The sequence below is a fragment of the Odontesthes bonariensis genome, chromosome 10, assembly GCF_027942865.1.
Source record: "Odontesthes bonariensis isolate fOdoBon6 chromosome 10, fOdoBon6.hap1, whole genome shotgun sequence".
Taxonomy (NCBI): Eukaryota; Metazoa; Chordata; class Actinopteri; order Atheriniformes; family Atherinopsidae; genus Odontesthes; species Odontesthes bonariensis.
In genome coordinates, this window is record NC_134515.1 from 20,644,881 (window position 1) to 20,661,482 (window position 16,602).

At 40.6% G+C, this 16,602-nt stretch overlaps 2 protein-coding genes across 2 annotated transcripts; both read left to right on the top strand.

Annotated features, from left to right (window-relative positions):
• Positions 1-1,390: 1,390 nt before the first annotated feature.
• On the top strand, positions 1,391-4,448 carry tnni1a (troponin I type 1a (skeletal, slow)). The gene is made up of 5 exons (XM_075476821.1): positions 1,391-1,481; positions 1,687-1,818; positions 2,133-2,222; positions 2,373-2,549; positions 3,122-4,448. Exons 1-5 carry the CDS (start codon positions 1,473-1,475, stop codon positions 3,224-3,226), a joined length of 513 nt encoding a protein of 170 aa, XP_075332936.1. The 5' UTR covers positions 1,391-1,472; the 3' UTR covers positions 3,227-4,448.
• Positions 4,449-6,197: 1,749 nt separating this feature from the next.
• On the top strand, positions 6,198-16,286 carry lad1 (ladinin). Its single transcript, XM_075476822.1, has 14 exons — positions 6,198-6,388; positions 6,934-7,116; positions 7,577-7,838; positions 9,296-9,375; positions 10,033-10,204; positions 10,579-10,671; positions 10,988-11,031; positions 11,116-11,158; positions 11,308-11,351; positions 11,482-11,548; positions 14,752-14,886; positions 14,987-15,076; positions 15,414-15,532; positions 15,813-16,286. Exons 1-13 carry the CDS (start codon positions 6,351-6,353, stop codon positions 15,507-15,509), a joined length of 1,347 nt encoding a protein of 448 aa, XP_075332937.1. The 5' UTR covers positions 6,198-6,350; the 3' UTR covers positions 15,510-15,532; positions 15,813-16,286.
• Positions 16,287-16,602: the final 316 nt, after the last annotated feature.

Consider the following 16,602-nt stretch of genomic DNA (forward strand, 5'->3'; position numbering starts at 1 on the left):
GACATAGGGAGGGTAGGCTGCAAATCTTTGATTGATAAAGGGCAGAAGTGCATTGGACTGAGGGAGAAGAGGGCCAAGATAAGGTGAAGATTGTAGTGAAAACAAGAGTATGTAGACAAGCTGACGAGACAAATGAGGCCACTTGTTTATTGTGTTCCAGTTTTAATTAAATTTATAAAAAATGTATAAATATAAGACATTCCTAACAGAAACCCGCTACTTTTGGTATTTTTTCCTTTTTTTTGGTTCACAAAAAATTTTTTGTCCTGTTAACCACAGGATGCAAACCAGCAGTGCAGTCAAAAAGCTTGTTTTACCTTAAAACTGGACATAAAGATGGATTAAAGATTGATTCACTGGTTACCAAAGTTGTTTTCCAGGAGAATAAACTCTGATACCCCTGTTGTGACACCCAATAATTTCCAACATATGGTATATCATTAAACATCGATTGCTCCTCTGACAAATCAAATTTAGCTTACTTTGTCCATTTATCTTTATTGTATTATATTATTGTATAATATTATTATATTCATAATTTAAACAGTTTACTCATGTTTTGGCTTTCACAACAATATATTTCTATTCATTTGTCTAACCATTTTGAACTATGAACATTTCTTATATATAAAGAAGTGATCATTTGTTTTTGGTTTTATCCGATTATCTTTAATGCATTCAAGTCAGCATGCTTTTACTTATTTGAGCTTTCTGCCTTGTTATCTATTCTTGCTCCACATATGGTGTTCAGGTATTACAAATCATGTTTTTTTTAAGATTTTTCCACAAATTCTCCCCCAGCAGCATCTCTTTTGATTTCAGGATTTTACTTCAACATATCAAACAAAGTTTCTTTCTAAAGAGGCTTTTTAATCGTCGTACTGTGTATGATATAAATGTTGCTTGTCATTCATGAAGTAACATAAAGTATGATTTTACTGTCTGTTGTCACTAGAGAATTAACCAGCAAGTGGACCTTAGCCGGCACGTGTCCAGCCTGTTTGAATGCTTTTGTCTCTGCTCCACATTAAAGTATCAGGAGTGCAGACAGATGATCTGGTCCTACAAAAGCTGAAAGACAAACACTGCCAACTGAGTGTGTTTCTAATCTTTCCTGTCTCCCCTCCAGGGAAATCTCATCAGCAGGATGCCTGAGCAAGTGTGAGTGATTAGGCTTTGTGTTTCTATTATAGATCATTTACTCACCCAGAGCCATATTTACAAAGCAAATACTGTTTGAGCTTCTCTTGTCTTTACTGTCTTTTAAATTAGTTTTATTTTTCCTTTACAGGCAAGAGGTAAGAACATTTCACCGCTGTGTTCAAAGCCTGTCTTGTTGCAACACATTTCCAGAGAAATAATGCAGAATATGTTGCTGAGATGCAAGAACTACTCAGATCCCATTTGTTTGGATTACTGATAATGTTCCATCCAAACAGAGAAAACCAAAGATCTCAGCCTCAAGGAAGCTGATGCTCAAGGTAAATATGATTACTGACCTGGTTCTCCCACCAGTCTATCATGCAATACACTGTATACGCACAAGTAGAGAGTAATGATGAGCAAAAAGCGTAACTTTAAACGTTCAGCATCCAGAGCAATACCTGGATGTTTCCCCTTGCTTGTGAGGTAAACATATAGTCTTAATGAGATTTGCCACTATTTGAGAACAGTTTATCGTTTCAGAGTCTGATGGTGGCGAAAGCTAAGGAGCAATTGGAGCAGGAGGTCCTTGTCAAAGAGGAGGAGAAACAGAAATACCTGTCAGAGAAAGCTCCTCCTCTAAACTCCAGCAGCCTGAGTCTTACTCAGATACAGGTGACTTGTCCTAAAATCCCCTGAATTCTCCTTTTCACTTCTCAATAATGCAAAGGAAAGCCCAGGAAAACTGCTCAAGAAACCACATCGTCTATTTTACAAGTAACACATTGTTATCTATTTACACTTCACTTCCTTCATCTCCTCATTAAAACACAATCAATCTCTAAATACATGCATGTTTTTAAAGCAATCCAGGCTCCCCCTCGTGGCAATTTTGAAGCTTCTCTGAAAATCGACTATTCTAGGGATTCTGAATATTCTCTCATACAATATCTGTAGTTTCAGTTTTTGCTCTGTGTGTTAATGTACAGGACCTCTGCAGAGAACTTCATGCTAAGATAGATGTAGTTGATGAGGAGCGATATGATATTGAAGCCAAAGTCATGCTCAACACACGCGAGGTAGGTACACCTTGCTTTTCCAGCCGACGTTTTCAATGTTAGAACTTATTAAAATTACATCTCACATGGAATAGGTTAGGGATGCAGCCTCACAAAAAACTCCTGCAGCTCAAACAGAAAATATCTCTCAATTGCCTGTCCCTGGATCAGATTAAAGACCTGAGCATCAAGGTGTTGGACCTCAGGGGGAAATTCAAGAGGCCTAACCTTCGACGCGTTCGCGTGTCTGCAGACGCCATCCTTCGCTCACTGCTGGGCTCCAAGCATAAAGTCTCCATGGACCTTCGAGCCAATCTCAAGTCTGTCAAGAAAGATGACACTGAAAAGGTCTGTGCAAATGGGAAAAAAGAGAAAAGGCAGACCTGCAAATAATGTACACACAAAAAGCAACCAAACCAGCTCAAGGTGTTCATATATCAGCTCTTTATAATGCCATGGAACTCCTGAAAACTGTTTTTATGTGTGTGTGAAAGGTGTGTTCAAGATAGCGAGTAATAGGCCAACGCTGGGTGGTGACTGTGTGTGAGAGGGGGTGCGGTACACGATACAATGATCTCATTGTGCACTGGAGTAGCCTTTGTGACCAGCTTTGCTCACTGGTCAGTGTGTGTATGTGTGTGCACATGAGCAGATAAGTCAGTTCTGGAGTGTATCTGCCTTTTAGTTTGCACGGATGTGTGTGTCTCCATGTGCATTTCATGAGGAAACCAGTTATTCTGGTACGGTTATACAGTTTTCTCTCAGGAGATTCCCGCTTGAGAGCGTGGGTCTCAAAGGCTTAACAGAACAATGAGATTTTCTGAATGCACTCCTCTTTTGCAGGATCAACAAAAACTGTTGGATGTCTTTCATGCAGTCTCTTATACCGTCCAACTATTTTCTGCTTTATCCATTTGCAGAAAAGGCCAGTAGAGGACAGTGACTGGAGGAAGAATGTGGAGGCTATGTCAGGGATGGAGGGACGGAAGAAAATGTTTGATGCTGCTAAAGGTTCAGCTCAGTGAAGCCCGATGGTCGGCCAGTGTCATATGAGGGGCATCCCTCCTTCAAACTGTTCTCCCACAGTTCCTGGCACCAGATGTATTTCTGTTTAATTCTGTAATGCTTCTACATGATCCTGCCATGATATCCTCTCTCTTGGATGATTTTCTATCCAGTAGTTTGTATTTTAATTCACTTTGCCTGGCGTGTTGGAAGTTTTTATAATGTTCTCATCCATGATATTGTATCTCAACCTCACATAAACGGGCTTGTATATATTTTTTTTTTCATAGAAAAATCAAACATCAGTAGAATTGTATCCGAATAAACCACACCTAGTGATATGATAGCTCATGATCACAGCAAATTAAACTGCATGGATTTGTTAACTGCAACAAAATGATGTACATTTGCTCAGCTGGACTTGATAAAAACTTACTCAGCAATTAAAAAACACAAGCAATGTATTTTTATGTGTAACATTTGCCACATGTACTTCAAAAGACAATATTCTGCTTGAAACTATCATCTCAATTAAGTCAGTTTATTTGAGATATTTTCTCTTCCTCAGATTTGAATTCTACACCCATGCTAATATTTTTCAAATATATGATTTAAACTTTCTTCCACATTCACTTCAAGGCTCTTTATGGAAAATGTATGGCACATTTTATGAAATATTAACTCACTGAAAGACAAAACACTTAGAAATATGAGTGTGGACATATCATAACAGATACTCTGGTTGGTATGGACAATCTCAATCTTGAAAAACCATAAATGCAACTTGCAACAAAAATAAAAAGCCCAGGATTTATATGCTCATTATTAAACCTTTAAATATAAGTATAGCAAACTGAACAGGAGGTAAATTACATAGTATGAATACAACTAACACACCAGAGATCATGAACAGTCAGCAGGCAGCTTGTTCCACAGCGCAGCACCACAGAAACACCAGACTTGAATCTAGCTCCGAATACAGCTAAAGCACATACACTATAAGTCTACTGATCTGATGGACCTAAATGGGTTATATTAATACTAAGTTCAAATCACTCGTATTTCTACCATAACTGGTTTACAAAGTTGTGTGTAACCTGCATGTGTATTGTTGCAAAGGGGAAGGTAACACCCACCCACATAACTCAGAACAGCTGTTCTGCATTAGCAGTACTAAAAATGTCACAATGCAGATACGAGCTAAAAATGAATGAATTAAAGCTTATATGTGTTGCAGTCTCATGTGTTTTCTTACATTTGTCTTTCTTTTTTGATAGTGGATCGTGCACTCAAAGTTTGGAAATAGTCTTACTGAGAATCAGACTCTGAAGCAGGTGATTAAAACAGCGCAGAACATCTACTCAGTGTGATCACAACAATGTTCACCATACCGAGTCAATACAGAAGAACAAAGAAGGTTTTTGTGAGACTGGATTGCAGAAATAACTGAAAACTCAAGAAAATCTACCAAACCCTCCCAAACTGACCCGCTGAGTTTGTTCACAGACTCAAACATACATAACATCAATCCATCCCCATGCACTTCATGCTTTAATGATCTCACCCACTCCCACACGCTGAAATGTTGACTTCTGGGGTTTGGGCTGATTTTGATTACAGGCTGCATCCCATGTCTCATCACATAGCTCCAACATCACAGCTGCTGTAAAGCACGCTATTGCTGCCTTTATTTGCAGACTGGTATTTAGTGTTACTGCTCTGATCAATGTGTTTTTGCAATAATGCTGTTACCCTGCGTAAAAAAAAAAAAAAAAACACGCAGAGAGAGAACATAAACTCAGACAGAGCTGCATGTCAAGTTGTGCATTCCTGCTGATATGTTTATACACCAGACGTTTAGGAGAGTGTTCTCAGCATAGCACTAAAAAAAGATTCTTGTTAGCTGCCTGTTTTGCATGCCCATAAAACACAAAGCTCTCCCTCCACATTTAACTGCCTTATCGAGCAGGAAGGAAAAAGTCATCTGCTGATAAATAAATTTCTCAGGGGGAAATTTCCGTTTTCGAGTTTAAGTGATTAGACATTTCCTGAAAAAAACAAAACAACACTAACTGACACATTTCACAAACACAAACACACAAAAGTCAGCTGTCAGTTTTTCGAATGATACTGCTCTGGTGCAGGGGGTTCCAGTGAGTGACATGCAAAGTAGTCCATGAGATAGCATGATAGCATTTTACTGACACAGGCATATGAGAGAAGCATTCTCATGTTTGAACATGCACAAATGAAAGACCTCGGTTATCAGTTATTATGTTGGCCTGTTTATATTGGCCTTATACTGTGCACCGAAAATTGTAGGTGTGGTCTATAAAGCCAGATGAGATCTATGGTGAGTGTGTGTGTGTGTGTGTGTGTGTGTGTGTGTGTGTGTGTGTGTGTGTGTGTGTGTGTGTGTGTGTGTGTTTTGGACTGGGCCTGGGTCAGAGTCCGCCACAATACAGCGAAAGGTGTGGCCACACACAGTGGAGCAAACAGTCTGACTTACACTGGAAAGAGAATCACCGCTAAGTACAACAAAAAATAAATTAGAAACACATTAGAAATTCATTACACACAAGTACACACACTCCAATTTACAGGTCTTCTTGACCAGGATGTTTTAATCTCTTGTGTTTGTTTCTATTGTGCCCTTTTAAAAGTCTTATTTAAAAGTGTGACATTAGAAATATGTGCATTTTATCTCATTTTATTATTTATTTTTTGGGTATTATTATATCAATAGGGTTTAGTGATCATTTCTTGTTGTTCTTGGTTTTTTAGAATAAGATTGAGAATATGAATAAGAAAGCTTTATAATTACAGCATATTGTGTTACTTAATAGAACCCAAATAAACTTAGCTCATTTGTATTATGTCTAGGAGCATGACAAAGGCATCCTATTTGCTATGCTTCCACCATAGAAGGAGAAGTTCTCTCTACCTCTCTCCCCACCCTGTCTTTGTCAGGTGGGAAGCTCACCTTTGTGGTCATGTGACTACTCTATGAGCTGCACCGGGGTAAAGGTGGAGTGTTTTGTGCCGCACAGACTGTAATTTGACTGTTGCCGTCAGAGTGCCAGTCAGTTGACTTTTTCCTGTCGCCGGTGTGTGAAGGGGACACGTTTGATTTTTTTTCCCAACATGTCTATTAGTCGGAAAAACTGGTCGGCTTTGTCCAGGTAAGATTAATGCTGGCTCTTACTTTTCTAAAGAAAAGACCCGGGACACCTCCGTCTCAGAGCACCACCTGCAGCTGCTGCTTTCTGACAGCAGATGTTATCGTAGATTTGTCTGTCTTTACTCTTGCAGCCAAGCACCCTATCTTCAACAAGAGATACAACAGATTTTGGGGCTTACTCTTTTCTCACCTATTGTGTTTTATTTGATATTATAAGAGGCACTTCTCACCTTTACAGGTTAAAGCCATGAGGAAGGTTGATACCGTTGTGCTGTTCTTGCTCTTGTTCTCGTTTCTCTTAGACAGTCTGCAGCAGTACACTTATGAACACAGCTGTTTTTTTTTTATAATTTCCTTAGGGCAATACATCAACTGTGACCGAACAAGTACAGCAGGTTCCATGTAACGGTTATTTCAAGTGCAATCTCTTCATGAAAAAGCACATAAATAAATAGATAAAGCATTGGATTCATTTATATAGGCCTGTACACTGTTTTACACTTACTCAGTATTACACTAATTTCTTTTATGTTCGTTTTGACTCAGACTAGCGCGTCAGTGGACGGTGGAGGATGACGAGGAGGTGGAGAGAGAGAAAAGGAGGAGGGTGAAGACCAGCAGCACTGCAGATCCAGATGCTGATTCCAGCCCCACTTCTAAAAACACATCAACCAGTGATGGCACTTCAGGGACAGACTTCTCCAATGAGACAGCCCAAGGCCTCAGCAGGTTGTTATTACAATTTAGTTAAATAAAATCCATTGATAACAAAACTTGATTTTTTGATTGAACACAGCTTTGTTTCATATGTGTGCTCTACTGTTTTTACAACCAACGCCCCTTCTTCTAACCCATTCTCTCTCATTATGTTTGTTTCTGGCATAAGATTGCCTGCAGCTGGATTTCAGGCACACAAAGACAGTATTCTTACCATTTTGCCCCATCGGAGTGTGTCATGTGTATACTTTTCAAACACATGAAAACACCTGATACTGTACGGCATGAAAAGATGTCAAAAACACCAGCACCTGAGTACCTAGAGCAGAAGCAGTCTTCAAAGAGAGAGCTGAACTGTAGAGCCTTTTATTGGAGAAACCTGAGCAGGACAAAAGGCTGACAGACTCTCTGGAGACTATCCATCATATCTATCAGACGTAAACGTGCGTGCATGTGATGTCTTTTTTGTCAGTGTGGAGCAAGTGCAGCTGGATTTTGTGGAGATGCTGCGAACTCGTGACGAAAAGCGAAGAATGAGACATGTGGAGACGCTTAGACAACAGAAGGAGGAGGAGGATAATGCAGGGGCCAGCAAAGGAGGAGATGCCAGGGTGGTGCTACTCGGGGAATTGGATGAGGTGAAGAGTAGTGCGCATAAACCGCAAGCATCCCTAAAAACATCCACCTCTAGTCCCAGCAGCAGCAACACCAGGACTAACGTGGCACAAAGACAAGTAAGCTGGAGTTATTCTTTACAACTCAGAAGAGGGGAAGAATTTTTAATCATAAAAATGTGTAATTTTAATATTTGTGGGATTGAGCCTTGCATTTACAATATAATGAACTGCATGTGTTTGGCGACATTCCAGCGCAAAATCACACACAGTTAGTGACGCATGTTTTGTTTGCCTTGAGTTTGCCTTTCTTGTTAGCTCTTATGCACGTATAAAAAGATCAATATTTGCTGACAATAAAGAATAAATGCAACTGGACAGAAAAAAAAGTTTCTGTTTAGTGACCACTATTCTTTTTAGTACAGTTAACTGTACTGTTGCCTATACCGCCATCCTCTCACGGACCTTGTATATTTGCTCCAAAGCAGCTAATGGAAACATGCCTTATGCGTACTTTACATTAGTGGCAGTTCAACTGGAATTTTCATATGACATCCATTCTCTACAACCGTGTTTGCCATTCTCCAATAAAGTAAATCCTGTGCAACGAAATGCAGAAGTAGTTGTAATAAACCATCATCAAAAACTTAGTGACATAGTGACAACTTAGTGACAACGGTGACATCCCTGCCACTGTGACTAAAAATGACAAGGTGAACTTTTTACTGACAAGATGGGATGCTGGACAAAGGTTCAGTTACACACAACCTATTAATGCCTTACTAAGTCATAACACAGTGCCACCGCTGGTGTGGTTAACTCTTACCCCACGCAGAGGGAACCCAGTGTTAATCATTGTCTAAATTCTGCGACAACTAAGACTCAACACAGCTCTTTCGGGTCAACTGAGCCCAAGTGTCAGCATACTACCATGTGTTGTGGTATGCTTCTCCTTTCCGTGTGCATTTTGTTCATTCTGAACATGACTGAGAATGAGCTAATTTAATTGCATTTGACCCAACTCTATACTGTTTGTAGTGTGTAAACCTTGTCCACTGGCATCACCCAGACTTTGGCCCTCCTGGGCTAATTCTGGGGCTTCATACATATTGTATCTGGACTGAGCTATATACTCTGGTCTACCCTGATCCATTTTGGCTGCCTGGTGTTTCTTACTCGTAGAAAAAGATTTTAAGAGAGTGGATGCCGCTTACTCACATATGTGTTATCTACAAACAACTTTAGCCTTTTTCTTTCGATACAAGCATGAAAAAATTATTTATGCAGTAAATTTCCCTGCCATTTTGTAGGACTTGTGCTTTTCCTGTGAATTGAGTGACCATGCAAATAATCTGTACAACATAGATAAGGAGTGCTGCTTAAGGTCATATTTTGAACTTTATCTGTTATGGCACATGCAGGGCGCTTCAATTCAGTATATCTGCAAATAAGGCTATAACCACACTGTGTTATGCAATGCAAGGTGTGTCTCAGATGCCTCTCTACAAAAGTTTGCATTCTGTGTGGTCATGTTGATTTCCTCCCATTTGATTCTTCATCTTTTTTTCTTTTGTTAGCATGAAAATGGAGAGTCGTCAAGAAGAGACCCCGACCCTGATCCCAAACCAGCATCCAGTTCGGCTCGCAAGTTTGTCAGGTTAACAACAGCGTTGCACTGTTCCATTGTTTTATTTGTAGTTTAGCCATTAATTGTCAGTGAGGTTTGAAAATGGGTTGGGCGTTATATTCAGAAGGTCATGGTTATTAATTACACAGGGGGAAATAAATGTAAAGTAAAATGGCGCCAACGCAACTTTATTATAGTAGTTTGATTTAACCCTGTGAAGACAAGTGCTGACGCAAATGTTTATAAAATAGATTTTTGCTCTATTAGGTCATTTATTATAGTGATCTCAGGCAAACAGACTTATGTTTTATATGCGAAATGAATAACTAAGGAAAAACACTGAAGCAGTGATACGGGTTTTCCCTTTGGACACAAACAGGTTTTCCACTGCATCATTTTATTGTTCTGGTGCTCGAAAGATTGCTGTGACCATTGTCTCTCTCATAGAACTTGTGTGTGTCTCACTTTAGTTCACACAAAGGTAAGACAAAACCTGAGTATTTTTAACTTAACTGTCTGTGTGGGTGCCTGACATTCTGAAGAATGAAAAGGATGTTCAAAACAGAGATTACACACCAGCCAACTTTAATAACCATATGCTGGAATATAATGGAGGCTGTCTCACTGGTTTCTTTCTCTTGACTTTCAGCTGATCTTCGAGTTCACTAATGTTTTCTTGTGTTGCAGTTCTGTGTCCATCTCCCTCGACAAGACTCCACCTGCCAGCGGACTCAAAACTCCCATGAGCCCTTGCTCTCCAACGGCTCCCGTGTCACCTCGCGAACACTGGCCCTCACCCTGCCAGAGTCCCTCACCTCGGGGAGCACAAAGCCCTGTTCAAAACGGACACACACAGGAGGTTGTTCAGCACACACACACACACACACACACACACACACACACACACACACACATGAATATACAGTCAGATGACACAATTTACAACTTTAGCACAGCTTCATGTTTTGCTTGTCAAATAGACTGCTAAGTGCTTGCTAACTGCTGATGCCGCAGCTTATCAAACCAGGAAAAGAAACAGCATCCTCTGGTGTCTAAAGGCTAAAAGTCACCACCTTTGTGCCAATAAAAACAAAGCAAACAAAGCACTTGCTCATCAGACTCATCAGTCTGAACGGAAAGAAAATATGTTCATTGGAGCTCACCCAAAGTCAGATTTTTGAAAAGCTGGTTCTTATCCTATGTAGCAGGAAATTTACCTAAACTTTATCTCAGACCAGTTTGAATGGCGCCTCCACCAACGGGAACTTTGAGCAGGCGGCCAAACCTGCCTTCATCAGACAGAGCTCAAGGACTATCTCCTTCAGGGTAAACACGCACACAGATGCATCCACACATTCTCCTGGCTAAATGCCAGCAATGCCTTTTCTCATTTGACTGTAAAATTATGATTTGATATCACATCAGCTGTCAGACTATCAGCTCAGGATAATTTGCTTTGGGCTCATGTTGATAGCTGAAGCAATATTTATCGGCTTTTATTGCGGACTGACAGCCTGCTTTATGAACACCCAAACCCATCACATCAGGGGAGACGTTTGTGCAGGTCTTTAGCTGCTGACATTGAGACATCTGTAAGGACTGCGGGACTGACAAACACTCATATAGGCTTGTTCATCCACAGATGATGAGAAAGAAAGAAGAGGAGAGCCCACCGCTGCAGAGGAGGTAAAGAAGCATCCTTGTCTGCAATTTGAGGTGCTCGTATCTGCTTCTCTGTGTTTGATTGCCGACTGGTTTATTCTGTCGTAGTGCAAGTGTGAGGATGGCCTCCAAGAAGTTTGAATCTAACACAGTAAGATGACCGTTTTCATTTTCTTTCACTTCATTTAAAACAAGTTACCGATGCTTGCTGTCAATTTGTTGCCCAGCACTTTTTACAACAAGCTTGTACGGAGTGTTTATAGGCTCTGTAGCTTAAATTCTGCCTGGTTTTTTGATTAGGACCAAAATGAGGATGAGGAGAAAACGTCATCTTTCCAGAGAAAGTGAGTTTGTACAGTCAACTTTTAAATTCACATATGTTTTATTATGTCTTTAGATGTTCAAGTGATTGTAGTTTTAGTCAACACAAAAAGTTACAACTGGAGAAGTACATGCATGCATTCTGTCTTGTAGCACCAAGCAGAGAATTTCATCCAGATCCATCCAGGAGAAGATGGAGAGACTGGCTCAGGCAGCACAGGTTAGACTCCATGCAAAACTTCCTATTATCCCAGAGTTATTTTCTTATTAATTGGGCTAATTTTGTATCTCTTTTTAGATTGTAGTCATTCTGTCATTGTTATGGAGTATTTGAGATCCGTTTGTGGATTTGAGTCTCTTAGAAGTTGTTTGTGTCCTAAGTTTCCTTCTGTTTGGTTTAAATTTTTCTGATTGTTTTATCTGTGTTTTCCATTTCTTCTTTGTTGCTTTGAGATCTTATATAATACTGTGCAAGTCTTAAGGCAGGACATCACTTTCAGATGCTGTTCATCCACTGGAGATGTTTTTTTAAGGCTTTGCACATCATGCCAAGATATGTCAACTTTTCTGCTGATAGCTCTTCAGGAATCACTGTCAAGCTGTGTCAACTGTGGCATTTTTCATATAGGCAACTAAAAAAAGTTGAAAAAGTTGTGCGTCTTCATGACAGGATGCTTGTAACAGGTGCCAAAAGATTAAATCTAAAATGTGTTTTTTGTTTTTCTGTTATATGTTGACTGGTTCATCACTTGAGTTCAATATCTTTTTTGGGTTTGAGTGATTCATTGGTCAGTGTCAAGCAGCTTGACAAACAAAAACCAATACACTAAAAATGGTCAGAACTGAACTGAAAATGAGTCACAAACCAGTCGAAGTTCAAAGAGAAACTTTGAAAAATCTTTAGAAAGCACGGAGAACTATTGCTCAAAACCAAGTATGGCTCCTTTGAAGCAAAAAGAAATGAGGGGTGGCTCAAGGTTTTTGCACAGTATTTTTGCACAGTACTTTTTGTCATCATTTTGTGTCTTTTTGTTTTGGTTCAGTCATGGGTCTGAACTAGCCTGGGAATTCCCATGCTGCTTTGCGCGCGATTTCATTCACACTGCAAAGGCAGCCTGGAAACCACCGCCCTTATTTTTGCCTGAGTTAGGGAACCAATCACAGAACGGGGGGGGGGGTGGCAGCAAGATGATGATGAAGCTTGTAGAGTGTTAATCCAACATGGCAGCGGACACAAAGTTACCGTTCGATGCAGCCTTAAGCCTGGTTTATAGTCGGTAACGCAAGACGCAAAGCAAGACGCAAGAAGAAACGCAAGCCCTTGCGCGGTTGCAAGCCCCCCATTGCGAGCTTGCGTGTGTCACCTCAATTTTCTAAACTTCACGCAAGAAAAGACGCAAGCCTACTACTTGAAAACGACATACTCATCGATCAGACAGCATGCAGAGCGTTTACACACAGTGCACTTCACTCCTGCCCGAGCCGAAATCAGCCAGCCTGAAAAGCTGATTTCGCTTAAGCTATAAACTCTGTAAATATATAACTTTAGCAACATTTGAAACATTTTCAGGCGAGAAAGTAGTCGTTTAGACCCCCAAGGTGTTGAAAATCTGACAAAATACCGGCTATTTACAAGAAGAAGAAGCATGAATCACTCGAAGAGGTCCTGGCGGTGAATTTCCTTTCATCATAGTAGGCTTGTCATTGAAAAAACCCGCTACTCAACCTACTCTCCTGGCAGTGAATCGCCATGCAGCACACGCAAGCGCCGGCAAAGCTAAATGAAGTATAAACGTCTCGAGCCATTAACATACGCGCAAGAAGAAAGCGCAAGGGCAGTTAAAAGAAGTATAACTCAGCCTTTAGAAAGTGTTTTAAAGGGGCACTAGGTAGCATTTTCACCTAAAATTATAGCCTTCAGGAGTTTAACAAAGGTTAAACAAGTCAATAGTAAGCGAATGAAGCCTGTCTCGCTCCCAACAGGGGTCTGTATGCTGAAAATCCCATATGTGACTTCGGCAGGAGCGACCCGCTTCTGAAGTGTCGTGATGCGCGAGAAGAGTCGTTTGTGTTTACGGCACTTAGCTAGGTACTGTATGCTAGTTGTAGTTGTAGGCTATGTGTTCGCTTGCGTTGAAGAGCCAACACCAAGCGTTTCATATTCTGCCTTTCACAGACTGAATATGAAACGTTCGATGTTGGCACTTCCCATCTTTGTGAAATTTCTCCAAGCGTGATCTTGTTCATTTACCATAGTGACCTGGGTTTTAGATCGTGAAGAGACCGGTGATGACGGTGCTCTAATTCCTCCTGAGTTCGAGACGTAGCCTAGCTTCAGAAATACACGGACTGACCTGATTATAATAAGAATAGCGTTTTGATCCGAACAAGAATTGTTATCTACAAATGAAAATTGATTAATTTGTGATTGTAATCGGAATAGTGTAGCGCTAGTCTGCGTTTATTGCAGCGTGTATGTTGGTAGTGCCTGCGCGCATCTGTCTAAGATGTAACTTTTGTAAGTGTCTGCTAATACTAAGGAATCACTCCACGAATACACCATGATGAGGGAAGAATCCCATTCAAGATCAGCAACAGTCCATCCATACATCCATTATCTGCCGCTTGTCCGGGGATCGGGTCGCGGGAACAGCAGCCTGAGCAGAGAAACCCAGACGTCCCTGTCCCCGGCCACTTCCTCCAGCAACAGGATTATAGCATATTATCTTGAGTTCTCTCTTCAGAAAATCTCTGATTATAGTATCTTCCGTGGGCAGTCTACACTTGTGAATCAGATGACCTAACTGCACTGACTAAATAACACAATGGCAGCATTCGCCACGATGGTTAGTTAGTGGGTGTGTACAGGTGGGCATTTTTACGACAGTGTAGAATTTCAGTTTGACCAATAGAGATCGCTATACTGCCGCTAAACTACCTTGTATCCCTTTAAGTAGCTTAGAAAGCAAGTTTACTTTTAAAAAAGAGCAACGTTTGGTGTTGAAAGATTTCATTGCCTTCTTCCTCGTCCAATTTCTGTCGCTCTACATACGTCATCTGGTATAAGTGATACAATTGGCTATGAATCGCGCGCAAAGCAGCATGGGAAGAACCAGACGCCATTTGATAGACATTCGTAGCACCCAATAAACGGCTCTAGGCATTCGTAAACCATGCCTCAAATACGAGAAAATGCACACCTAGTTCCCAGACCACCATCTCATCGAGATGTGGATGCGTCAGCCAGGCTAGGTCTGAACCGGGGCACCACTAAATCTCTGGGTCACTGGTCCTCTACCTTACACATTCCATAATCCTTTAGCTTACTAGCTTTACAGACAATCATATCCTTGTTCTGGTCTACATCAGCTGACGACATTACCATTGTTTTTCTCTGACTTTGGCTTCCTGAAAACCCTTTAGAAATCCGAACTGACTCGATCTCCAGACGTGACCCAGAGGACCCTGTTCCTACTGGAAGAGGTCTCTAGGAAGAGAGGCCTTTTTGAGAAAGAGCAACCAGTACAGAACCCCACCAGTCCTGGAGTTTCCAGACAAGTAAATCTAACGGCACATTCATGATCTACTTCTTGGTTGTGTGACAGATGTTCATGCACTACAGATTAACAAATACTTTCACCATGTTTGATTTTAACAGGAATTCAGGGGCTTCACCTCAGGAATATCAGATCGGATCAACCGCTTTCTTAATAAACCCAACCCAACTGGATCCTCACTCAGTTCTACTGTAAGGTTAACCTTTAATCTGGCTAACTGTGTAATAGCTGTCATCACATATTTAGTAAAACTGTAGCATTTGGAAGCCAGGGGGCAGTGGCACTCCATCAGCTGTGTGTCCAAGTTGAACAGGATGTAGTTTGCAGCTCCTGCTGCTTACATTTGATTGACTAAAGTCATCATTGGGGTATTTATGTAAAAACAAGGTGGTTTATCGTTAGAGTTCAGGGGTAAGATAGTAAACTCAAGACAATCAGATTACATCAGCTATTACTTTAAGAAATACAGTTTCTACTCTACTTATGTGCTCAAAGATTTGTGATAATCTGTCCATTTTCTGTTTTTAGGACCTGAGACATGTGGACATCACTAGTAAGAGGAGTCTGTTTGAGAACAGAGGGGAGGAAAGCGTCTCAAAAGTCAGCCCTGGAAAAAACAAGTGAGCGACACTCATGTACAACGTACGGTAAGTCTACTGACCTATATTTTCTGGTCAATGCCATGGAAACAAATAGAACAGCCCTGAAATTGAACAAATCAACAACAACATTATTTACCAGCATACTGTTATACGCACACAGGAATCTGACCTCTGCATTTTACCCTCCTGAAGCCATGAACACATTACAAGCTCTTAGCCTTTCATTCACAATAACATAACTTCTTATTGATTATATGAAATCCATAAATATGAAGTGAATATTTCATTCCGTAATCGATTCCTGACTCTGTGTCTGTATTCACAGGAGACTGACTGACCGCTTTGCTTCTTCAAGTTTTTTTTTCTTTTTTTCTTCACTGCCACGGGACTACACGGGAGGAACAGAGATTAAAGCATGCTGAGTTTTAGCATTAGGGGACAGATGAAAGGACAATGCTGCTTATACATTTAGAAGGCTTTTGTCAAACACTTCTGCATGGCTTCTTTAAGTTGTTTTTCACATCAGAATACAAAAGGAAGATGTTTGAACACTGTTGTAGTGAGTGACAACGTAAGTAGAAAGCATCGACGTAAAGCGTGGGCACTGCAGTGATGCTTGAGTGAAACTCTTCAGATTTAACTTTTAATTACTTTTTCATGCACTTTAAACAGGTGAAAGTCTTCAGGCTAAAGAGCCTCATGCTTATTGAATGCTGGAGTTTTTCTTGTTTGATCTTTTATCTGGAGTTGTGGGAAAGATTCTGCCTGTCTGAAGAATAAAATGTTTTACTGCAACAAATTTCTGCCACGGCTTTCTTTTAACTGTGTCCAGTCTCAAACGAAAGCAGCTCCTTTTGGTTATCTCAGAGGAGGGAGCTTGTAGATAAGGCCTTTGTGCCTGTGTCTTGTCAGTGATTGAGTGCCTAATAAGGGTGAAAGAATGTAGTTTTATGTGTGTGAGTCATTGCCAGTGAACAACTGTGGCTTTTATCTGGATCTTTTTGGCACAGCTACCCCACAGTCATGCACACAGCAGCCTTTTTTGGGAATGGTGATACTGGTGGGTACACGGTATCTTAAAAGTTATTAATAACACAACAAGGGGGTCCTGAAAC